Source organism: Chrysemys picta, chromosome 7 (assembly GCF_011386835.1).
Source record: "Chrysemys picta bellii isolate R12L10 chromosome 7, ASM1138683v2, whole genome shotgun sequence".
Classification (NCBI taxonomy): Eukaryota; Metazoa; Chordata; order Testudines; family Emydidae; genus Chrysemys; species Chrysemys picta.
The window spans coordinates 114,893,401-114,919,591 of NC_088797.1; the positions used below are offsets into that span (position 1 = coordinate 114,893,401).

The 26,191-nt window shown below is 40.0% G+C and overlaps 1 protein-coding gene across 1 annotated transcript in view; it reads right to left on the reverse strand.

The window, feature by feature from the left end:
- The window catches only part of CCDC172 (coiled-coil domain containing 172), a 28,690-nt gene extending 10,041 nt beyond the window's left edge, over positions 1–18,649 (reverse strand). The window contains 7 exon segments of the mRNA XM_065553632.1: positions 8,047–8,149; positions 10,280–10,393; positions 12,039–12,158; positions 12,161–12,187; positions 13,274–13,370; positions 17,177–17,262; positions 18,571–18,649. Of these exon segments, the coding sequence (XP_065409704.1) occupies positions 8,047–8,149; positions 10,280–10,393; positions 12,039–12,158; positions 12,161–12,187; positions 13,274–13,370; positions 17,177–17,262; positions 18,571–18,649 (626 nt within the window).
- Positions 18,650–26,191: the final 7,542 nt, after the last annotated feature.

Genomic DNA, 26,191 nt, shown 5'->3' on the forward strand with positions numbered 1-26,191 from the left:
AGTCAGTAATACTTAACATTGCTGTAGCAGGCATACCAGCACACTGTTGATTCCTAGCTTTGCTCATGTTTTTTAAATATTAGGTTTACTTAGTATGTTCTAGCACTGCCAATGATGCCTTTTCCGTTAGTCTTGAGGGGCCCATTTCTTCCCAATACCTAAATAACCCTTCATAACTCCCACTGGGGTCTGTTTTTAAGCAAGGGAGTGGTTAAAGCTACAAGACTCAGACTTCAAAGCTGAAATGTATAAGTATCTGGGGACTGATAGCATTTCTGGTTATACCTGCTGAAAGGCAGAGGAAATCATAGATGAACCAATGGTTGTTTCAATCCAAATTTCCTATGTTTCTACTTGCATAAAGAAAATTGCTCCCAAGTAAACTTTAGATGTCAACATTTACCCTAGAGCAAATTTTATATCTGAATTATAAACACCAGAAATTTGGGTTCATAATGGAAACCATGACACAATTCTAACTATAATAGTCTTACTGGGCAGTGCTATAAAAAAGTGTTAGGAAATCAATGAGCAGATTTTCATTAAAGAAACCCATTTTGCATTACATATTACTCCAGAGATTGATATTTCCTGGTTATAAAATTTAACATAAAATTTAATTGCAAATATTTTCTCAAAACCACTAGAATCAGGCCTTAGGCAATCCACTATTAATATGAAACATTTGTTCAGCTCTAGTGGACATATTTCTTGTATGATTTATGTGAAAAAAGGCATAATTTGCTCCTTCATGGTTTCAGTAATGAGGTTTCTTTTCCTGTAATATGAAGCATAAGAAGCAATACTAGTTCTTTTATAATTAGGCAAGTAAACAAAGCCCCAAACTATTAAATAATGTAAACTGACTGTGCATTTCGTTTCTGTTTCCAGGCTTCTTAAATAGTCTGGAATTTCAAGCTTCAAAGACACAATTTATCCTCTAAATTCTCTTGTATAATGGACTGGTTTCAATTAGAAACTGCCCCAGCCTTCTCAGAATCACCTTTTAATTAAAAATCCTTTTAGCCTGTTTGATGTGTGGCAACACATAGTTCTAAAGTGAAAGTGTAAAACAAGTTAAATAATATTTATCATGATAAATAATTAAATAGAATATAACAGAGGCAAACATGGCACTCAAGAATTCATTAGTACCAGTTAGAGGCCCCCCTCTACTTAACTCTGAGTTGGGATTTCATGTTTGAGAAACAAGAGGAGCAGAGTATTTGGCACTTGAGAGTTAAATGCAAACTTTAGATAGCAGATACATACAATGGGTGATTAAAATGGGTATCTCATGATTTAAGGGCAACTCCCCTTTGAAAAAGCTCCATTTTACTCTAACTGCTGCCTTGAATATGCATCCAATTCACTGAGACTGTTGATTTTTTTGAGGCTGCTTTGAAGCAGAGAAGGCACTTTGGAGAGAAAGAGAGAGACTTCTGTGCATGAGTTGTAAGTAATTTTTGGGGTAGGAGCAAAGGACGGATTTTGTTTTTTTACCTGATGATATATCCAGCAGAATAGTGGTCACTCTATGAGGCATGCAACATACTAGTTGTAATGATCTGTGAGTGACACCAAGAAGTTATTGGAGTGACTACAGTATTGTTTCTAAGCCAGAATATGTCTTTGAAGGCACACTTTACTACCTACCTACCTTGTTAAAGCTCCTATGAAACTGACAGTACTCATGCAGTACTCATTCCTATTGGTATACTGTAGTAGTTGCTTAAAATTTTTCATGTGAAATATTTTTCAACAAAATGTTGATTTCTCATTTTTTTAATAAAAATATTCTTGTTTTGAAATTTGTCTTTTTGATAAAAATAATTTGTGTTAGCTTTTCCCTCTTTTGTTAGCTTTGTTAGCTTTTCCCTTTTTTCAGTGGAAAAATGGGAAAAGGGGGAGAAAGTGTGTGTGGGTGGGGGGGGGGGAATAAAAATGAAAGATGATAAATAAAATTAAAATGAAAACCAAAAACTTAAAATCATTTTGAAATTTTTTGGTAATTTTTTTTTCCAGAAAATTAAAAAGGTTTTCTTTCAAAACCCTTGGAATGAAAACCATTTTGAACTTGCAATTTTCAGTCACTTTAGACTTTTTGTCACGAAGATGTCTACTTAAAGGCCATCAGGCCAATTTTGCATCAGAGTCATTGAAAGACTCCAGGGAAGCTGACAGGCATGTGAAACATTCACCCTAGCCTGGTAACAATTTGGCATGACATTCTGGAGAAGATCTTTGAAGCCAGCTGAGTCATGGCTCACTGGAAAGCCAGTTACCAAAATTTCAAATTTTGAAGTTGTTTCCAATTTGCAAGTTTTCAAATGGAACAATTTTTCACATTACCACCATTTTTTGCAATTTTTTTTTAAATTTTCAAAACTTTTGAATTTTCATTTTTCTCTCTTTTTTTTTCTTTTTGCCACTGAGTGCAGTGCCAGGAATAGTGTCCAGATTTGTCTTCTCACACTCATTCACTTTCCTTTTTCCACTCTGCGACTCTTCAAAACTTCATCCACTTTGAAAAAGTTACTAAGTAGCAAAGTAAATATTTCATTTTTCCTTTTGCTGCATGTAATTTTCCAAAGTGGAGGACATTTTGGAAAGTTTAGAATGGAAAAAGGATACATTTTTAAAATTTTGTTGAAGAAAAAAAACCCAAACCAAAACCCTAAACTTGTTCATTCTGTTGCCTCCAGTAGCAAAAAAGGGAGAGAAAATGGGAAAAGCAATAACTGAAAATACTGAAAATTATTAGATTTTGAAAAAATTTGAACAAATCTAAAATTCAATTAAAGAAAAAACAATTGTTTAATTTCATTTTGAAATTTCACATAGAAAAAATGAAATATTTAATCAAAAGATATTTTTCCACAAAAAACTTCATTTTTGATGAAACATTGTTTTTCAGTAGGAAAATTTCAGTTGAGAAATTTCAACCAATTCTTACTCTGAGGCACATTAGGCCCAGAGCGTTGCCAGTCAGTGAGCTAGATCTTCCAGAAACACTCGAGGCATTTCTTGAAGCCTGCAAATTGCTTGTCCACCAGAAGCTGCTGAAGGGTTTTGCATGTTCACAGTAGTTCCTCTGGAGGTTAATTGATAGGCAGAGTGCAGGTGAGGTGATCGAGGTGTACGATAGAAGCAATTTAACGCACATACATGATACATGCTTCAGTTTCTGAAGGCTCAGAAAAAATGTTATTTATTGGAGATAAACAGTAAGCAGACTGTAGCAGCAGCAGCATCTGGCAACAGGCCTGCTACCATCGGTGGTGCACAATGAAAAAACTATTGTTGGCAATTCTGGTAGTTGTATCTAATCAACAGGTAGCTGAGTGTCTCCTGCCCCCAATGTGTATTAATGATTTTTGAATTCTGAGTCAGAGGCATTCCTTCGAGGCACGTACCCATGGGTGAGGATCCATGAAAATACTGCATTTGGAGAACACTATTTTGTTTCAGTGTTCCTATATCTCAGAAAAAGCCAAAAGAAATTTTAACTAATGTTCCCCAAATTTATCTTTAAGCATGAGAAATTCCAGCTTTTTTTGGGGGGGGAACGGGGACTTGTAAGTGTTGGAAGCTACTGTTTAGCTATAACTACATCAGTGCTTTTTATTTAAATTGCGTGTGGCTGGTTCCTATATCTGGGGCATGTTGCGGAGCATTTGCTCATCTACAGCAGCTCCATCAGCTGTTTGAATCACCAATGAGTGGGTTTTTTTCCTAACCGTGTGTGATAATTGGAGGGATTTTGGAGAGATTTTATTAAACCGTAGACATGTTACAGAGCATTTTGCTCAGCTCCAAGATGAGTCACTGTAATTTGAATTACCTTGTTATACTTTTCAGCTGAAATGCAATATACTTTAAGATATACACTTAATTGTAATGAAGATTCTTCCTTTGCCAGCTACTTTTAATATTGATTTTTGACCAGGGCCTAAGTATGTGATACAATAACAGACTTAGAAGGCAGTCTGAGAGCTACATATATCAGGTTTATTGATGCCGTCTGTGTCTCCTTTTTTTTTTTTTTTTTTTTTTTTCTTTTCTAATGAGGCACTAAAAGCATTTGTATTTTTACCATTTACAGGGTAGTGTGGTTTTACTGTCTGTAAAAGGTAAACAAAAATGTTTTGATTCTTTCATTTTGTAGGCAAATCTATGTATGTTATCCATGATTCTTGTCAAAATATCATCCTTTGTATACTAAATATTGTTTCTAAATACTATTTAGAAACAAAGGCTCTATTCCTACAATGGATTCTGCATAGGCAGCACCCAGTTTTCAAGCATAACCCTATTAGCCCTATCTTGAAGGCCAAAAAAGTGTGGGTTTTTTTCATAATCATGTTAGTTAAATCACATTAGCTTAACATTACTGAAAATCTCTAAGATGTGGACTAGCACATTTGAAGCCAAAAAACACTGCTTCAGAAATGTTAATATCTTAATAGGGCTTTTCAGTCATGTTAAACTCACTTAACTGAACTAACGTGACTGAAAAACACACTTTCTGGGCATTTGACGTCAGTAGGGTTCCATGCAGGTGCACGGGCATGCCTGCCTGGGAGTTATAGGATTCACTTTAGCAAGACAATGACCTCTTTATTAAATATTTCATTTGAAAATGATGCAGAATCAATAGTCAGAAATTTTTGACCGCCTGTATTTGGGGAAAAAAATAGTCTACCTCCTGTAAAGAGTACAGCTGTGTAAGAATGACACTTAACAGATTTTGTCTGAAGCAACATTTGAAGTCTTCCACAAGGAATATACAAGTTACATTTCAATAATGAACTAAGAAATATAATAGTCATTTAGTTTGTTAATCTTTTTCTAAGCCTTTATAGTAAATTATTTCCAAGACAAGAAGTTTTTAATTAGTATTTTTCTTGTAAACTGAACAATGACAACAAAATGTCAGGTTTTAGTCAGCCCATCAGCTAATGCGGAAGTGCATTTATTTTCTTGCTGAGTCAGCTTTATGTCAGGTGTATTGAAATTATGCTTCCTTCATTCAGTATTAAGAGTTGTTAATCTAAAATAGCTTATTTATATTGAAGGAAGAGCCAGAGCCATGTTCATTCTTAACATGCAACTATAGAATAGAAAGCAAGTAATCAAGGGTAGCTTAATAATTAGCAACTTAGCCAATAATTCATAACTTGAGCTATAACATCCACTCTTTTTTCTCCTTCCGTATTTCCTCTTAGAGGCCCAAATGCAGAGGTGAGTGGGTGAATCCAAGACAGTGTGAGCTAAAGTAATTTACTCTTTTACACCCTCCTGTTAGTGGCTTTTCTTTCAACACTGCTCTCTTATGGCTCCATATTTATATTAATAGACTGTAAATTAAACCATCTTTGATTCCCTTTCTATCTTAGCTCAGTTGGCCCAATTAAGTTATAATATGTCAGGGTTATAAGAAACACACTGGTAAAGGTGTATGAGTCTGAGTCTAAGTTGTTGCCACTTACATGCTAAAGAGCCAAGATGAAGGTGTAAGCCAAACTATCTTAACCAACTTTGGACTCACTTAAAAGCCGCTCTGAATTTGGCCCAAAGTGTGAAATGCTAAAACAGATTTTATGTGACTGTAGTAGGTTTTTTAAAGTATTTCCTAAGTCATAGAAAAGCAAATGTTTACTATTTTAGTAGTAGTAGCACTTTATACATCTTCTAAACACTATGCTGCCAGTAGCTAATTAATATAAACTTATTGCAACATCAAATAAAATCCATGATCAATTAATCAGCAAATCTCATCATATTTCCTGTTGATTTGATTTCTGTAAGATGCTTCATTGATTAGTAGTCATGACTATTAAATATATTTTATCTTCTATAGTGCCTTCCATCCAAAGTTCTTAGAACACTTTACAAACATTGATTGAACCTCAGAAGACCCCTCATTTGCTTATTACCATTATTTACAAATGGGAAAACTGAGGTACAGGTTAAATGATTTGCACAATGTCTTTCAGTGAGTCAGTGGCAGATCTGGGGATTGAAAATAATCCTAATTCTTGGTGGTTCCCTACTTTCTACGCAGACAGTCTTTCCAAGAAAACTAATGATGCCAGGTTGAATATTAAGTGATGCCACAGCACTAAATTACTCTGAGAAGTATATTATTTAGAAGGAAGATGACAACCTCATACATCAGAAAAGCTAATGTATCACCATGGAATTAATAATGTAAAAGAATGAATTCTAACACATTCCCTTATGGACCAGCAGCTACTATTATTACTTAAATTGTATCTTGTTGTGTACATGTTGTACAAAAGTCTTTTGCCTCTGTACGCAGCTTTCCAAATTAAATAATTCTCATTTGGAAGAAATTTTGGCCAGGCCTCAGCTCTGTATAAAGGGTTGAAAGGGTTAGGAAATAGGGTTGGTGGTTGATTTTCTATGAAAACTGTTTTTCAACAGAAAATTGGGTTTTTAAGAAGCAAAATGTTGCTGGAAACTTTTTTAACTGAAAGAGTATAACTGCAATCTTTCAGTTTTCAGCTGAAAAGTCAAATTTCCATGGAAGATTTCGATGATGACAAATGTTACTTCATTTTCATCATAAATTTCTATGGGGAAAAGAAAACTTTAGATAAGCTCTGCTATGAAGAAGTCCTTTCCTTTGCTTGGTTAAAGAGTTCTTACATCCAAAGACAATTTCACCAAGCTCAGAAAACATTATATTAATATGTCTTCAATATTTTTGTATTGAAAAGTTATGGTTTCCCCTTGAAAGATTTTGCAGAATTTATGTTTGTATAGAAGGGGAAATGTCACATTTAGGCAAACTAAGATAGATGTCAATTTCCAGAACCGGGAAGTCCTTTTGTTTGTTTGTTTGTTTGTTCCCAGAAAGTTAGTAAGATGGAAGATCAAGTCCTCACATAGAGCAGAGAATGAGTCCATGAGAGAACCAGCCATACGGGGATGCTGATGCACCTTTTATGCACCAGAGGAGTGACTCCAAAGTAGCTTCATTCAAAGACAATCGCACTTGGGGAAGGTGGGCGTGATCAGGGAAAGTAGATCAAATCTAAATGTATGTGAATCCAGTGTCCTCAGACCACTGCACAATTGGTGCAGAGGGACTAGGATCACCATTCCATTCTGTAGGCTGAAACAGCACAGCAGGCAAGGCAGCACCCTCCCTCCCTCCCTCCCCTTGAAGTGTGATGATCAGGTGGAGTTTGAACCTGCTGTGAGCATTGTGCTAGTCGCTGCTTTTTAGGAGGGCTGGGAAGGAATTTTTCCCTCACCACCATATTGGCTTCAGTGGAGTGGGGGGTTTTCGCCTTCCCCACAACGGGTGTCAGGGAAGGCCTATTATGGTGAGTAGAAAAGGTGGTAGGCTGTATGTCAGAACTTATTTTGTAAGTGTGGGGTGGATGTCCAGTGCAGGTACTCGATAAGGAAGGCATCCAGTGACCAGATAAATGGCTTGGTAAAGGACTTAAAAAGGAAGTGCTGGTTAAAGGAATGGAACGGGGCAGGGAGTTTGGGGCTCCTATGGTTGGAACAGCAGGGAGCCAACCCCCCATTCTTATAGCCCACCTTACCCCTCCTATGAGTGGGGGGTGGATGGTAAGGCCCTGGCAAAGGAAGTGCTGGAGGGACCTGGCTGGACAAAGAGGGGAAGCTGGTGGAAGCACCGCGGGTAATTACAGAATAAACAGGGAGTTACCTGCACTGTACACTTTTATCTGCTGGGTAGTCCGGGACATCTAATAATAAAGTTGCGGCCTGATTAAATCCATATCAAGTGTCTCCTGTCCTCCTTTTTGGTATAACTGGAGAACAAGGAGCAAAGTCTTTGACTTAACTAGATGTCAAAAGTAAGGGCAACAGGATTTGTTCTGTAACACACACTAATTATTTCTTCAGACTTCAAAGGGAATACTATGCATAAAAAGCTAAAATTAGGCCCAATGTAGCTACCATGACATTAGAGGAATGGTCCAAAATGGTAAAGGCAAAGTTTAAGTTTGAAAACTAAAGTACACAACTGATGATCATTACCTTAAACATTCAATGTCAGTCTGAGGCTTTTCACTAACTTTGACTTTTTCTGCTTCTAAACATTTTGTAATGTCTTCAGCTTCACGTAGTTGTTCTTCAGTATCTAAAAGTAAAATAACAATGACCTTACTAATATATATAAATCATCTGTATTCACATACAGCCTGCATTTTAGAAGTTCACACATTCTAATTATTGTGGAAACTGCTATGAAGGTGAAAATATTAGATCACAGTACATGAAATTAAAATATTTTACAGTTGTAGTTACCATACAATTGTAATCTTTCAAGCAATTGCAAAATCTGCAGGATGCTTATAGTATCTGTACATTACAATTTTAACTTCAGAAGGAACTATTTATGGCATTTCTTTCCTAGTTCAACTACTATTACATATGTATTATGTAAACTATATACATACATTCTGGTTATTTCTATTTTATACCCAAAGCTTTGTAGATTTAATAAAAATAAAAGATTGGCTTTATTATACTATTTTAGCCAAATCTCAGAACCAGTACTTCATCCTCATCCTCCTTGACATGTCAGCTGCCTTTGACGCAATCAGCTGTTTTTTTTTTTTTTTAAATCTTGTCCTCTTTTTCTTTCCATGACTCTCTTCTCTCCTGATTTTCCTCCTACTCTATGCTGCTTCAGAGGATCCTCCTCCTCACCCTTTCAGCTTTCAGTGGGGGTGTCACAGGGCTCTGTCCTTGGTCACCTTCTCTTCTCTGTCTACACCTTATTGCACCAACACCTACACACTAATCTCATCTGTAAACACAAATTCAACCATCTCTATGTTGATGACTCTCAGATCTATCTTTTGGCTCCAGGCCTATCTCCCTTTGTCCAAACTAAAATCTTGGCCTGTCTCTCTGACATCTGCTCACCGATGTCTAGTTATCTGCTCAAGATCAACATGTCTAAAACTCAGCTTCTTATCTCCTGACCATTCCTCCAAGTCTTCCTAAAACCTCTTTTCTCAATCACTGTGGACAACACTGCCATCCTGCCTGTCACTCAGACCCATGTCATGGGCATCATCTTTGACTTGGCCCTCTTTGTAGGTCCTCACGTCCAGGCTGACTAAATCTTGCTGATTCTTTCAGATTTTTCTCTGGCCTTGACAAATGTAGTCTTGTCCTGCTCGTCTCCATTCCAAATGCTGCTGCCAAAATCATTTTTCTGTACCGTCACTTTGACCCCATCACTCCTGTCTTTGCATCCCTCCTCTGGCTCCCCCTTCTCTATTACATGAAACATAAGATGCCTGTCTTCACTTTCAAGGCCCTTCATGGCCTATCCACCCTAGTTATCTCTCATTCAGTATTGAGATGTTGACTCCCACCTCCAGTCGGCCCATGATGCCATCACCCACTTGTACAATTTTTAAACAAGCCCTTCATTCCTTATCACATGCAGTTCCCCGCAGTTGGGAGAGGCAAATCTACCATTTGCAAATCTACATCATTATCTTCCTCCAAAACCCTCCTTAAAACTCATCAAAGATAGCTTGAGCAACAGTAATAGTGAAGTTGCAGCAACATGGTCGGTGATTGCTCGAGTATGTATGCAGTGTTCTGCAGGCAGGAGTATATATATTTCTCATGTCCTCATTCTAAATCAATGCTGTATTATATTTGAAAAGATTAGCAGGATAAACAGCTTATCATTAAAGCTAGATGGACAATGGCTTTTTTTGGTTTTCAAGAAAAAGTTTTCAAAAATTGTTTGATGAATCTAAGTTTGAGAATTGTTATAAATGTGTGGGTTTTACCCCAGTGATAAGGGTGCTCACCTGGGATGTGGGAGACCTAGGTTCAATTCTTCCCATTGCCTGATGTGGAGAAGAGATGTTAGTTGAGGTCTCCCACATTTCAGAAGAGTAGTGCACTACTATCACCGGGCTATGGATATTCTAGTATGCGTCTTTTCCAACCTCTTCTCTTGAAGCTGTGTTCTACTTTTAAAAAATTATCACTGGAGCAGGACTTGGGTATCCCGCCCCCCGGGTGAGTCCCTAAATACCAAGCTATACATCTATTCTAACTCTGTTTCCCTGTTCCAGTGACTATCGATTGTCATTCTAAGTAACAATTCATATCTTTCATTAAGACCATGAATAGTCATTGGGACAATCTTACTTCTGTGAAAAATATCTGAGGGGAACTATTTGTCAAATATGTTTGTCAAATCACAAATGATTATCATAATAAGTGATTATCAAACACATTAAATACCTTTTGAGTTTGCTTTGGAGAGTAAATAAATCCTGCTTTAATTCATTCTTCTGCAGCTGGAGTGCATTTAATTGAACATTTTCACGTTCCATTGACTCCATTTCTAAGAAGAAATATATTTTAAGTTAAAATGTATTACAGTTTTAATCTTCATGGTATAATCTTAAATACTCTTTAATTACTTCTAACCATCTTTGGATATTCTAAAAGGACATTAGGCTAAAAATACAATTAGACTTATAAAACCTGGTGTACAAGAAATTACATATGGACAACTCTATTAGAATTATCTGTATCTACAAACAGGGAATACAAGGAACAGGTGCATGATGAATTAAGTCTGTCAAGTCAAGCTGTTTGCAGAGAGAAATTTTTTATCCCTGTTGGCTATTCATGTTGATGGAACTCTGGACTTTATCGCCAGTTGGGTGAGTTGGGTTCACCTGAAGAAATGGGAACTGAAATGGTCCAAGTAGCCATTGCCATTGTTACTAGTGTGGTCTGTGGCTAGCATAAAGAATGACTGCCCAGTCAGCAAGGAAGAGGAACAAGAAAGGCCATGGTTAGACCACCTGCTATAATAATCTTATATTCTGTATTTTAGCTCAAAAGGTCATAGGATCTTGTTTCATACAATAACTATAAAGGACAATCCAATGAGGCACCTGTGTATGTAACTCCCATTGAATTTAGGAGGGCTTGTAGGACTCAGAGCTAGGTGGTCAATAATCATTGAGGGCTTAATTGTGGTCCATTTAATGTGGTAATGCAATGTGCACCACCCTCTGTGTTGGCTATGACCTCCTGGACAGCTGTGCAGGAGTAGATGCAGGTACCCCAGAGCTTGTACTTCCCCGCATAGCACAAATGAATGGCAGAGAGTGTACTGGGCAATATAGCCACACCAACACACTGCCCCTTATTCAGGGCAGATCATGATCTCACAATCTAGCTCAGGGGTGGGCAATCTTTTTGGCCTGAGGGCCACATCGTGGTTCTGAAACTGTATGGAGGGCTGGGTAGGGAAGGCTGTGCCTCCCCACACAGCCTGGCCTCTGCCCCCTCCCACTTCCCGCCCCCAACTACCCCCTCAGAACTCCCGACCTATCCAACCCCCCCCGCTCCTTGTCCCCTAACCGCCCCCCCAGGACCCCACCCTCTATCCAACCCTCCCTGTCCCGACTGCCCTGACCCATATCCACACCCAGGCTCCCTGACAGGCCCCCTGAGATCGCCACGCTTATCCAACTGCCCCCTGCTCTCTGTCCCCTGACTGCCCTCCAGGACCGCCTGCCCCTTATCCATCCCGGCCTACTCCCCGTCCCCTTACCTGCCGCTTAGAGCACCAGGACTGGCAGCCGCATCACCCGTCTGGAGCCAGCCACGCCACCAAGCAGTCTAGAGCACCGGGGCAGGCCGGCGGCCCTCGTAGCCATGCTGCTCGGCAGGAGCTCACAGCCCCGCCACCCAGAGCGCTGGCAACACAGAGAGCTGAGGCTGTGGGGGAGGGGACAGCCAGGGAGGGGCTGGGGGCTAGCCTCCCTGGCCGGGAGCTCAAAAGATGGGCAGGACGGTCCCACGGGCCGGATGTGGCCCGCGGGCCGTAGTTTGCCCACCTCTGATCTAGCCCTAAGTGAAATATCCAGCTAGGAAGGCAATCAGTTTAAAAGTATTGCTTTATTCAATTATGTTTTAGTCATTTGTATTCTCTAGCAATCCAAGATAAAATAGTTCAACATAAGACGTACCATTTTTCAAAATATTTGCCTTAGTTTCTAAGTCACATATTTCAGTCTTGGCTTTTTTCCTAATCAAAAGCTCTCTGTTACATGTTAGTCCATACTCATTGTTAAAATCTGTGATTTCTCCTCTTCTTCAATCATTTTCCTCTTTGTATCTGACTAAAAAGGTGAAAAAAAAATAGAGAAAAATAGAATTCTCATTAAAATAATCGAGCTGAAATACAGTTTTACCCATAACTATGTAAAATCGGTATGTATTCTATTTTGTAACCTGGAAAAACAGGGAAATGGTCTAGATCTCTATCATTACTTCTGTTGCATTAATCTTACTGTTTTGCTCTTGTAACAAAATGAAAGGAGCTTGTTCTATAATAATAGGGCTGTATCATTAGTGTTAGATCCCACATTATGCTATCAAGTTTTAAGCATGTGTTGAAATCAATGGAGAGTTCTGCTTGAAATCAATGGCACAAAATGGCCATTCTCTTTGATTCTTTAAATTGCTCATTAAGGGTGAAATTCACCCCTTTGCAGAAGGTCCAGGACAAGGCCATTGCACTATTTAAGCTCCCAAAATATAGCCTAAGAGAGGTGACCCTGTTAAGAAGTCTGGAATATGGGGTTTCTCAGTGCCTTTTAGAAGCAGGCCCCAAATTTAAAGTACAGTATTTGTTTTTTAAAGAAAAACTTCCATTTATAGAAAAATACATTCATAAAGTCAATGACAAGATTAAATTCCATTCAAAGCTCTTATCTGAATACTAATTTAAATAAAAAGTGAATTCCCTTGTAAACAAGGGAAGAGATAACCCATGCATCAAATCTGACTGGATACAGTTGATATCAAATTCACATTCCATCAGAGGACAGCAATTTTGCCTTTGCGCTAAGTTGCATTAGTATAATATTTACAGTATTCCTTATTCTGTCCTATATGTAGGAAGGGGAATATGCTAGACACTGCAATAATACTACTAAGTTATAAAGACAACTGAAAAGTTTTTAAAGGTAATCCAGGAGGTAGATTATCTAAAAACATGGATTAACGTTTGGAGTAAGATTCTGAATTTCTTTGTGTTTTAATTTGTTAGAACCAAAACAAATTTAATCATTCATTTTCATATTTAATTAGTGTCCAATTTTTTTCAAAATATAAATCTGACTGTAGTCATACTGTATTTTGTAAAACCGAACTCTCCTAAATAGTATGCCTGGAAACACAAAGATTTTGAGAAAAATACTTCTTTGATTCATAAATTCAACTTTCTTTTTCTCTAAGATGTCTTCACGTTTCTTCAAAAGCTGTAAGTAGAAGAGCTTTTCAGACAGCTGCTGAACCTTCAAAGAAAACAAAAGATTATTGGTGATAAAAATAAGTACACATGTATAGGTTTTGCACATAAAGAGTCCCATCCAGAAAAAAAAATCTACATAGCTGCTGGACCATGGAAGCTTTTCTCATTAGCTTGCAGTCTAATCACAATTCTTTGCAGTAGTATCCCCTCTTCAGAGGCTAAGCTCAGTGCTGTTCCCAATATAGAGAATGGCCTTAACTCTCATTTTTAGCCAGAAATTTTTTCATCTGGAATGGAGAGAGACTCAACAGAGCATACAATCTTTTAGATAGCTTAATATAGGGGTGAGTTTTTCTCCATCTAAACAGATATCATCAAGTCAGGCATAGATAAACTTCAAAGGGACAAAAATCCAAAGTTATTGTGCTCTTCTCTGAAAGTTGGTGGTTAGCCATAGAGAGCTATTTATGCGATGCCTTTTCTACTATAGACAATGAAGTAGGGATTGATGGTCTCATAAATTTTCCCAGTATGACTGCGAGAACTATCAGCCAGGGACGAGTAATGAAGGGACCAAGCTTTGGGCTGAAGACAGTTCTACTATAAAACCCCAAATAAACTAAAAACCTTCCTTCTGCACACATTTGTATTTTCAGATTTAATTTTTTTAAACAATACTTCAACTGATGAGGTAGGCTGCTCAACTAATTTGTTCATACCACTCAAGGAGAATTCTTCCAGATTTTGCAGCACAACCATGGTTGGAGGTTTAGAACTAAGCAAGCGTAGGGGGGCAGAATGTGATAAGATACAAGAGCAGATAAGTAGGGAGCAACTAAGTAATTGAAGGATATTAAAGGCAAGCACCAGAAGCTTGTATCTGATGTGATGGTGAGTGGGAGCCAATGAAGGGACTCAAAGAGAGGGCTGAAGATCACTTTCTTTAACCAGTGTTTTGAACTGATGACAAGGGAGCAAAGTGGCTATCAGGAAGCCCACAGAGGATGAGATTGCAGCAGTCAAGAGGAAATACGGTGCGAGTCTATATGATAGTTTTAGTGGTGTGGATGGCAAGAAAAGGCCAAATATTAGAGATATTATGGAAGAAGAAGTAACAAGATTTGGAAACTGTCTACATATGCGAGTTGAGAGAGGGTACAGTCAAGCTGATATGCCCGAATAACAGAGAGAATGGTGGTAGTGTCAATAGTAATGAAGCTTGGGCAAAATTAGGAGAATTTGGAAAAGAAAACAATGGGCCAGATTTTCTCCTCACATACCAACCATATTTTAGTGAAAGTGTCAGGGAGCTTATTCCTCCAATACCAAGAGCTTTGGGATAATATATTGTTACATACTGATTCAAAACAAGTTACTAATATTGTGCTTCTGTATTTATATTACTGAATATAACCAAGCGTATTGTAGTTTCTCCAGCCCCAAAGTGCCTTCATAATCTATTACTTTGCAATAATTTCTTTTAAAGAAATCATTGCGCCATGAAAGGCAAAAATGCTATAAATCAAGTTCTAATTACATGCTACCTGGTTTTACAGAACAGAAAAAAATTAATATTTCCTAGGAGCATTCTCTTGACCACAAGCAGTCTCTTTGAAATAGATGTCAAAACATTTTTGAACTCTAAGGCTCATCTACTTATTCAGGCTTGGGTTGGGGGCGGGGGGAAGAAATGTCATACAGTTATTTGGAGGAGGCCTTTAGTATTATATTATTACTTAGTAGTAGTTTGATTATATTAATTGCAGTAGATATATTGAGAATTTGTAGAATAAGCTAAATTTTAGATATTGAAAAATAATTGACAATGTAAGTAATCTCACTAGTCAATTTATAATCTTTGTATTGAAATATTATTTGATTGAAATAATGTATTTTGGCATTTCCTTTATTGCCTGCATCATTTCCTTTTGATAAATGAATTAATTTCAAACTGAACAAGCAAATAAAATCTACTATTGTACACATTGGTAAGAATCAGAGGGGTAGCCGTGTTAGTCTGAATCTGTAAAAAGCAACAGAGGGTCCTGTGGCACCTTTGAGACTAACAGAAGTACTGGGAGCATAAGCTTTCGTGGGTCAGAACCTCGCTTCTTCAGATGCAAGTGGCTTGCATCTGAAGAAGTGAGGTTCTGACCCACGAAAGCTTATGCTCCCAGTACTTCTGTTAGTCTCAAAGGTGCCACAGGACCCTCTGTTGCTTTTTATTGGTAAGAATATAATTAATTTTTGATGTATGAAAGACATTGGAATCAATTAGGAATGCAGCTTCACCTTTCTCCACTAGTCATGTACAGCAATTGTTTTACTTTTGAGTCTTCTGATACCTACCATACAAACCACAAGTATAAACTAGAATGAATCAATAACAAATTAGTGGTATACAAATAAAATTGTGATTCTCATAAATGAATTTTATAAGCAGGACTACAGAGGGTTGGTTACCTAGCAAATATCACACATTCCAACCTTGTATTGATTAAAGACCAGTTCCTATTGTAGATCCATATTGGGTTCTGATCTTTGAAACAGTTATGCACATTAGTTCCATTGAAGTCAGTGGGGCTATTGACATGCATATGCGTAACTGTTTGCAGAATCAAGGTCTAAATTTTTAACTAGTAAATATCCCCCCCCCCCAACATACCTTAATCTATTTTAGGGGTTTCTATAGCACCTGTCACAGTAGCATTGGCAAACCACACAACAGCCTATATTGTTGGAGAGATCGGTATCACCACCAAACCATTCATTCACCTCACCAAATGAATTAGTAGTATAAGTAGTGTTGGTAAAATTATGAGTTTGGTACTAAAAGTCAAAAGGCGTACAAAGCATAATCCAGAAGGTTGCAAGATTTATCTGTAACATATTTCTGTTATTTTATAGGTAAAATACTAGAGATAACATAGGCCTGACTCTAAAAGGAGCCTCTGTCTGCCTGCTTACTATGCACCTACAATTTTGTGGGTGCAGATATTTAAGAGCACAGGTGACATCGTTTAGACCTCATTTGCAGGCAGAAACAAGTGGGTTTCTAACATCAGTTTCACCCACAATTATTCGTACTGACAAAACTGAGAGTATAAAAAGGGAGTTCATGTCTCAAAACAAGGCTCCACATCTACTATATGGACAAAGGGATTAGAAAATGTAAAAGAGTGAGTGGCTGAACACTAACTGGTCTGGCTAGAAAGGTGGTTCTGTCTACAATGGCACTAGCCAAACTATAAGAGCACTCTTTGTACATGCTAGACGGCGAGTAACACAAATAGAATTGCTGATGTGTGGATGAGGTGGGAACTCTTAAGGCCTGATCCAAAGCTTACTAAAGTCAATTCTGGGACTCTCTTAATTTACTTCAGTGCACACTAGGTAAGGCCGTTATTGAATGGAAGTGGGCAGTGAAGCACGTATGTGAACAAACTCCATGTATCTTAGAGTGTTAATGAAGGAGAAGGAAGGAGTGTTCTACCTTCTACATCAAGACCCCAGGCTTGTAAAAAGAACCAGTTTGGTATACCCCTGAGCCCATATGGAATCCTACTGAGGCCCCTGGGGCTCCATGCAATCTCAGGGGTCAGTCTGAATGGTGAGTCTTATAGGACTGGGATCAAAATGGCAGGCCGATGCTCTTGTGAAGTGTTCAGATACTATGGAGATGAGCACTATAGAAACGCATACAAATACATACATAAAGCAAACACTGTGGTAATTCATATAAACACTACATGAAGTATACTGCTTCAAAGTGTTCATGAACAATATATTAAAATTACAGCCCATTTACCTATAACAATAATTAACATACTATAAGTATTACTACTCTACCTTAGTTTCTAATTTTATTTTTGCTTCACTCAGCTCTTCTGTTATTTGCTTAATTTTTTCATGACTTCTGTTTATGTCTAATTTAACTGCAATACAAAATGAATCTTTAAACACATGAAATCAATTGGGAAAAGTGAGATTCTTTTAAAAATTTGCGGCTTGCAAGATAGAGTGGTGTAGAAAGATGACTTTAGTACAGACATATAATTGCTAGACTTCTAATCACATTGGTTTTCCTATAACAGCTACTGTCACTGTCATCAGTTACTAGAAGTGGAAATTGACATTCAGTTGCGAACAAATGAGTGCCTAATTACTATTTTAGTGTGGACAAACATGACATTTGCATAGATAATTCAGGTACCTAGCTTTGGAAATTTGATTTAAAGTAAGGGTCACCTGTTTTACTGTATAGTGAAGTACCTTGTTGATACCCTGCTACACCTAGTGATTAAAACAACAGGCAGGGAGACAAGATACAGGGGTTCTGTTTCTAAGTCTGCTGGTGGTTTTCTGTGGACTCTTAGACAAACTTTCTAAAGTTCCCACTGTACTCCAAGCAATTACATTTCCTGAAAGCAGATTTTGAAGAGTTCAAACTACAGGTCCAGACTTCAGTATTGCCAGACCCAAGCATTCAAAAAATCATGACTTAACCCCCCCAACATTATGAGGTCAGCTTAAAAATCGGGAGATTTAAAAAATAAAAAATAAATAGCAGATCCTTTTTATCCGCCTTCCAGTTTTGAGCCTTTGGGTTTCTTTTTCATCTTTCCTCTACCATCGGGACGGTAGAAATTTACTCTTTAAAAAAAAAAAAAAAAAGAGCAAGCACTGAGATTCGCTTGTAATAACATGATTCTAGGAATTGGGGTTTTAGGAATAACAACAAATATCATGAATCTCATGATAAAAAAGTATATGTTGGCAAGGCTGTGTGTGAGGATGATACAAGCCTGACCCTGCTGTATTCAAACCCAGGAGAAGGGAGATAGGCTCTTTCAAAGCCAGCTCACGTGTCTATTGCAGGGCTGCCCTGAGTCCCTATGGAATTCACTAGAACTATTGAAACAGGAGGTGGTGAGGGAGGCAGGAACTTGAGTTATTGGGCTCAATACAGGAGTGACAGGGTAACTCTGTGGCCTGTGTTATACAGGTGAGACTAGAGACTCTGAAGGTCCCTTCCAGCTTTATAATCCAGGAGTCAATATACTCCAGGGGAAAGGCTCAGTCAGCATTTACTGACCTTGCTTGAAAACACCACCCCCACCACAAGATGGAGGAAAAACCTCACTGCGATGCAGGGCTCTCGGGGAACCATGGAGTCGTGTAACCACAGGCACCCCTGGCCATCCTCGCTGCACCAGGCACAAGATGGCGGCCGTGTGGCTGACCTTGGTGCATGAGGCGCTGCTTCTCCTCTGCTTGCTGCTCCGTTAGGAGGATTTGCTGGAAGAGGGAGTCCAGGCTCATTTCTGTCTCCTTGGAGGGCAGGACTTGGGGTTATTTCCCCGTCCCTGGGAGGCTTATTCACCACTTCAGAGGCCCCTCACAGGAGGGGTAGGGAGCTCTTCACTGAGCCTGACTCCTCCCCTTTTAGCAGCACCCTTGTGCTCAGTCCCTCACATCTACCCCCCCTCCTGCCTGACCACCTCAGTTCCTGCCTCTCTACCTCCCGACCGGTGGCTGGAGGAACAGTCCCTCCAGAGGGGTTTGTGCAGCTGAGGAGAAGCCCCAGAACCAGCCCATCAGGCGGGGAAGCCTGAGCTTAGAGCAGAGGAAGGAAGCTGAGTTGAGGGGTGGGAAAAGAGGAGCCCAGCAGTAGAGGAGACTGGTGGTTTTGGGGGGCAGCAGAGGGAACAGGGATTGGATGGAGAGAGCATGGGAGGTAGCGGCGGGTCTGCTGGTGGAGAAGATTGGATTGGGGTGGGGCACAGGGTAATCTTAACACAGAGAGGGAGGAGTGGTAGTTGTGGTTGTACAATGTTTCAAAGTTGGATGAAACAGAACTTCAGCAAAATGTTATATTATAGTCAAGCTATTGTTAAACAAAATAAGCTCTGATGAAACTTGAAAACATGAAACTGACCCATCTTATGTAAAACTGAAAGGATTTTATTTTTAAATTGGCACAAAGTGAAACAGAGGGAACAGTTCACAAAGGTGAATTTAGGAACGTGTTTTAGTAGTGAAGCTTCCTACCCAAAGGCCAAAGGAAAAATGGAAACTGAGTGAAATGGGGAACTTTTGACAATTCAGATAGCTATTTCTTACCTGAGCCTGTGAGTGAACAAGTCATTTTATAAAAATTCAAGAAAAAAAACTACAATATCCTGGGATCAAGGTGAAAATAAAATGAAAACCATTCTTTGAAGTTTTCAAGACTTCACTGCTATGGCTGCAACAGGGGCTTTCATGTTTCAAACTGTGAGAAAGCTGCTGTATGCCAGGATGGTGTTCCATGTCACATATTAGAAGAGCTGCTCTTTGTGGCGGGGCTCCAGAGTCTCAAATTATGGGAAAGGAACTGTTCTTCATAAGAGAGGAAGCCAGAATCCAACTACAGTGCATTTCTCAATGTCCCAGAATGCCCAGTAAGAACCTTTTACAGCTCTGTTAAAGAAGTCTTGAAATTCAGGATGGGGGAAGTGAAACAGTCTTTAGAGCTCAGCTTGGTAGCTGTGACTTGGACCTCAGTTCTGCAGACATACACATGCTTGACTACACATAGTAGTCTCACTGAGTTCAGTGAGAATTGTTTAACTAGAGCCATGCAAAGAATAAGACCTTTTGTAAATTGTTGGCTTTTCTCCATGATGGTTTTAATTTTATTTTGTAGGTCATATCAGTGCATCCTAATCTTAATCTATATCTGTATCTTAATCATCATACCCTAATCAGGTCATGTCTTTTTAATGTACTTCAGAATTAGTAATTGCCTTTTGTAGTCAAGGTGCTGTGACAGTAGTAAAGTTTCCTCTATAAACTCTAATTTGTGCAGGAAAGGGGCGGGGGGGAAGATTTTGTTACTAAGTGGAACTAAGCGTAAAAACACTTGTCAATTTAAACGCATGTATTTTTAAATGTATAGTGTCAGATTTTTTTCAAAAACAAAACCAAAAACAATCAAAAACAATTTTGATAGCCTGAAATGTAAATTCAAAACCCCAGCCCTCCAAAAATCCTCTAAATATTTAGAAATATTTATAAATTAAATAAAATTAATGGAACCTTCAGGATGTACATGAACGCTGAGTAGCTACATGCTCTTATTCTCTTCTCCCTTGTTTATTGCTCTTATTCACTGCAGCATGTCTAAAATTAGGTACTGATCTTGTGTATATTTAAGCATGTGCATAAATTTAAAAAAAAGGGGGAGGATGGGTTGGGATTTTTGTTTTTCTCAATGTTGCACACTGTGGACTCCCTCTTTTTCTTCATAACAGAAGTCTGGAACACAGCCACACAGAGATGGCATAGTCTTTGACCTTTAAAAATATTCTCTATCCAACCAAATGTCACATGAGAAATGCCTTGCCTTTCATGCTAAGATGCTGGGGGACACAGAATGTGGGTCATTCTCCCTGTCTTGGTTGTTTTATGACAGTCTGATTGGACAGAGTTCACCTCTGGGAAGAAGGTGGCCATAGGCAGCTGTGAAATGTCTAAGGCACCAATCCTGTATTTGCACACAGCAGGGCTGGCTCCAGGAACCAGCTAAGGAAGCAGGTACTTGGGGCGGCCAATACAAAGGGGCGGCACTCTGTCCGCTATTGGGGCAGCATGTCTGGGTCTTCAGCGGGAATTTGGCAGCAGGTCTCTCAGTCCCTCTCTTCCTCTTTTAGCTGCCGCCGAAGTGCCGCTGAAGAGGAAGAGAGTGAGTGAAGGACCCGCCACCGAACTGCCACTGAAGAATGGCGCGATTGAGCTGCCGCCGAAGTGCCGCCGATGGGTTTTTTGTTTTTTTCCTACTGCTTGGGGCAGCAGAAAACCTGGAGCTGGCCCTGGCACACAGTAGCATGGACTTTTACCTATGAGAGGAGTTCCACTGAAGTCAGTGGGATACCTCCTGGGTACAGGGAGATTAGGACCAAAAAAAACCACTACACAGTCACTAGCAAGAGGAAGACTCCCTCTCAGAATCAGGAGCAATGTCTGTAGCTGCATAACCCAGACCACAGAGGTACTATTGGTTAAAAGTCAACAGTCAGCTGAATGGCTGGTTACAACTCATACAGTCATCAGATCCTTTTGTGTTCAGATTTATGTAGACATTTACTCATTAATCAATCATTTAAACCAAAATGACTTTTCCTGAGCTATTAATCTGGTTTAGTGGGTAAATGCAGACACTTCATATGCACAGTAGAATAGTATGCTACACATTTTGATATAGGTATAAGCTACAAGTAGGTGCACGTTGGTAGCCTTGTGCCTTGTGAGGCATGAACCTGTTAAATGTCATTTTAAGAGAAATAACCTTTGTAGAAAACTATTTTTGGTGGGAGTAAAAGGAAAATAAGGCTGTAGTAGAACTAAGTTAGGCAATATGGCCTTCTTCTAAAAATAACAGTAGAAAGATAGAAAATACAATTACTCCTTGTTCTGTCATCTGCTACCACTGAGAACAGTCTAGATCCATTCTCTTTGGAACCCCCTTTCAGGTAGTTGAAAGCAGCTATCAAATTCCCCCTCTTCCCTTCTGCAGACTAAATAATCCCAGTTCCCTTAGCCTCTCCTGATAAGTCATGTGCTCCAGCCCCCTAATCATTTTTGTTGCCCTCTGCTGGACTCTTTCCAATTTTTCCACATCCTTCTTGTAGTGTGGGGCCCAAAACAGGTCGCAATACTCCAGATGAGGCCACACCAATGCCGAATAAAGGGGAATGATCACGTCGCTCGATTTGCTGGCAATGTTCCTACTTATACAACCCTGTAATAGGGTGCTGGCTAGGAAAAACAAGCCAGACCCCTATTAGCCTTGTTCCATAGGAAGAAGGGTATTCGTTGGGCTGGCTGAGGGGCCGCACCCTAATTACCAGAGTGGATCCACCTGCAGGCCTGGGTCGCCAGCCTGCCCTATAAAGCTGGCTAAGAGATAGGAAGCAGGGGGAGACAGGAAAGGGAGGAGTGTGGGCTCTAGATCCCTGGGAAGTTAGTAGTTTCCCAGAGTGTTGGTCTCTGTAAATACCTGTAAATTAATAGGTGGTGGGAACGGACACAAACAATAAAAGGACACAGGTGCTGCACATCAGTTGGTCTCTGACTGCGTTTGTGGAGGGGCCAGGAGCAGGCACTGTTACAAACCCAAAATGCCGTTAGCCTTTTTGGCAACAAGGGCACACTGTTGACTCATATCCGGCTTCTCAACCACTGTAACCCCTAGATCCTTTTCTGCAGAACTATTGCCTAGTCACTCAATCCCTAATCTATAGCAGTGCATGGGATTTTTCCATCCTAAGTGCAGGATTCTGCACTTGTCCTTGTTGAACCTCATCAGATTTCTTTTGGCCCAATCCTCTAATTTGTCTAGGTCACTCTGTATCCTATCCCTACCCTCAAGCGTATCTACCACTCCTCCCAGTTTAGTGTCATCTGCAATCTTGAGGGTGCAATCCACGCCATCCTCCAAACATTAATGAAGATATTGAACAAAACCGGCCCCAGGACCGACCCTTGGGGCACTCTGCTTGATACTGGCTGCCAACTAGACATGGAGCTATTGATCACTACCCATTAAGCCCGACGATCTAGCCAGCTTTCTATTAACCTTATAGTCCATTCATCCACCCCATACTTCATTAACTTGCTGGCAAGAATACTGTGGGAGGCCGTATCAAAAGTTTTGCTAAAGTCAAGGAATAACAGGTTAACTGCTTTCCCCTCATCCACAGAGCCAATTATCTCATCATAGAAGGCAATTAGGTTAGTCAGGCATGACTTGCTTTTGGTGAATCCATGCTGACTATTCCTGATCACTTTCCTCTCCTTTAAGTGCTTCAAAATTGATTCCTTGAAGACCTGCTCCATGATTTTTCCAGGGACTGAGATGAGGCTGACTAGCCTGTAGTTCCCCGGATCCTCCTCCTTCCCTTTTTTAAAGATGGGCACTACATTAGTCTTTTTCCAGTCATCCGGGACCTCCCCCGATCGCCATGAGTTTTCAAAGATAATGGCCAATGGCTCTGCAGTCACATCCGCCAACTCCTTTAGCACCCTCGGATGCAGTGCGTCCGGCCCCGTGGACTTTTGCTCGTCCAGCTTTTCTATACAGTCCTGAACCACCTCTTTCTCCACAGAGGGCTGGTCATCTCCTCCCCATACTGTGCTGCCCAGTGCAGTAGTCAGGGAGCTGACCTTGTTTGTGAAGACAGAGGCAAAAAAAGCATTGAGTACATTAACTTTTCCACATCCTCTGTCATTAGGTTGCCTCCCCCGTTCAGTAAGGGGCCCACACTTGCCTTGACCTTCTTGTTGCTAACATACCTGTAGAAACCCTTCTTGTTACTCTTAACATCCCTTGCTAGCTGCAACTCCAAGTGTGATTTGGCCTTCCTGATTTCATTCCTGCATTCCTAAGCAATATTTTTATACTCCTCCCTGGTCATTTGTCCAAGCTTCCACTTCTTGTAAGCTTCTTTTTTGTATTTAAGATCAGCAAGGATTTCACTGTTAAGCCAAGCTGGTTGCCAGCCATATTTACCATTCTTTCTATTCTAGTCTTTCTTTTGAGATGGTTTGTTTCTGCTCCCTCAGTAAGGCTTCTTTAAAATACAGCCCACTCTCCTGGACTCCTTACCCCTTCATGTTATTCTCCCAGGGGATCCTGCTCATCAGTTCCCTGAGGGAGTCAAAGTCTGCTTTTCTGAAGTCCAGGGTCCATATTCTGCTGCTCTCCTTTCTTCCTTGGGTCAGGATCCTGAACTTCACCATCTCATGGTCACTGCCTCCCAGGTTCTCCACTTTTGCTTCCCCTACTAATTCTTCCCTGTTTGTGAGCAGCAGGTCAAGAAGAGCTCTGCCCCTAGTTGGTTCCTCCAGCACTTGCACCAGGAAATTGTCGTCTACTTTCCAAAAACTTCCTGGATTGTCTGTGCATTGCTGTATTGCTCTCTCAACAGATATCGGGGTGATTGAAGTCCCCCATGAGAACCAGGCCTGTGATCTAGTAACTTCTGTTAGTTGCCTGAAGAAAGCCTCATCCCCCTGGTCTGGTGGTCTATAGCGACTCCCACCACGACATCACCCTTGTTGCTCACAGTTCTAAACTTAATCCAGAGACGCTCAGGTTTTTCTGTAGTTTCATACTGGAGCTCTAAGCAGTCATACTGCTCTCTTACATACAATGCAACTCCCCCACCTTTTCTGCCCTGCCTGTCCTTCCTGAACAGTTTATATCCATCCATGACAGTACTGCAGTCATGTGAGTTATCCCACCAAGTCTCTGTTATTCCAATCACATCCTAGTTCCTTGACTGTGCCAGAACTTCTAGTTCTCCCTGCTTGTTTCCCAGGCTTCTTGCATTTGTGTATAGGCACTTCAGATAACTTGCTGATCGTCCTCCTTTCTCAGTATGGGGCAGGAGTCCTCCCTTCTTATGCTCTCCTGCTCGTGCTTCCCCCCGGTATCCCACTTTCCCACTCACCTCAAGGCTTTGGTCTCCTTCCCCTGGTGAACCTAGTTTAAAGCCCTCCTCACTACGTTAGCCAGCCTGCTTGCAAAGATGCTCTTCCCTCTCTTCATTAGGCAGAGCCCATCTCTGCCTAGCACTCCTTCTTCTTGGAACACCATCCCATGGTCAAAGAATCCAAAGCCTTCTCTCCGACACCACCTGCATAGCCATTTGTTGACTTCCACGATTCAATGGTCTCTACCTTGGCCTTTTCCTTCCACAGGGAGGATGGATGAGAACACCACTTGCGCCTCAAACTCCTTTATCCTTCTTCCCAGAGCCCCATAGTCTGCAGCACCGACGGCAACAGCAGCATACAAGGAAACATGAGAACCAACAACCTGCATTGGCTCCCTGATTTTTTGCTGCATGGTCTAATCATATACCCCTCTTCATTCCCTATACTACGGGCTGCAAGGTTAAAGCATGGTCTAATCATATACCCCCTCTTCATTCCCTATACTACGGGCTGCAAGGTGGGATGAGTAGGAGTCAGTGCTCCAGCTTTAAACCCATTGGAGGTTCCCCTTCTCTTGGATGATCCCTAGCAGGGGCCGTGTGAGTAGATTCTGCTTTCTTTGTGTTGTCTCAGCAGGGAAAAGGACTAGAACATGGCAGAGAATCTGCCCCAAAGTTTTAATTGCCCTTGGACCTATTTTAATACTGGTGTTCTTCATTTAGCTTTGTCTTAGAAAAGTTAGAAATACAATTTTAAAGTCATTTTCTTCTAAACAAATCCATTGATTGAGCTGCCAGTCCAGTACTACTGTCAAATACAAATACAGGACTGATTCTGCTTGCATTCACGTCAGTGATTTCCCCCAACTCCCCTCACCCTCATTTTCTTGAATAGAAGCAGGATTGTGCCAATGATAAATTCTGTGGAAATAAATACAGTCTTGTGGCTGTGAATGGTAATTTCAGGATGCTCTTTATGCCCAACACCCACATGTTTGTTTTTAATGTTTAAAGTAGTGCTGCCAAATCAGCAAAATAATGTTTTGTCCAAATGATTGGTTAATTCAACTATTGCTACTGCAGTTGTTAAGAGTGAAAAATATTTATACTTCCCGTAACATTTTGTGATTTTACTTTGAAGTAATTGGACCAGATTATTGTGCAGATTTATATCCTGTGTAATCTCAGTGATTTATGTAAGTGTCAGTGAAGAACTTGGCTCATTGTTTTTCCAGACTGAAAGTGTTCAGTATTTCAAAACTGAAGTAAATAAAATGACATCACTACCTAATAAATTGTTAGCTATTGCAGACAAACAAAAATCTACAGTAGATCTCTGAATTTAAGCAAGCAGGTTAATATTAAATAGCACTAGGAAGTGACT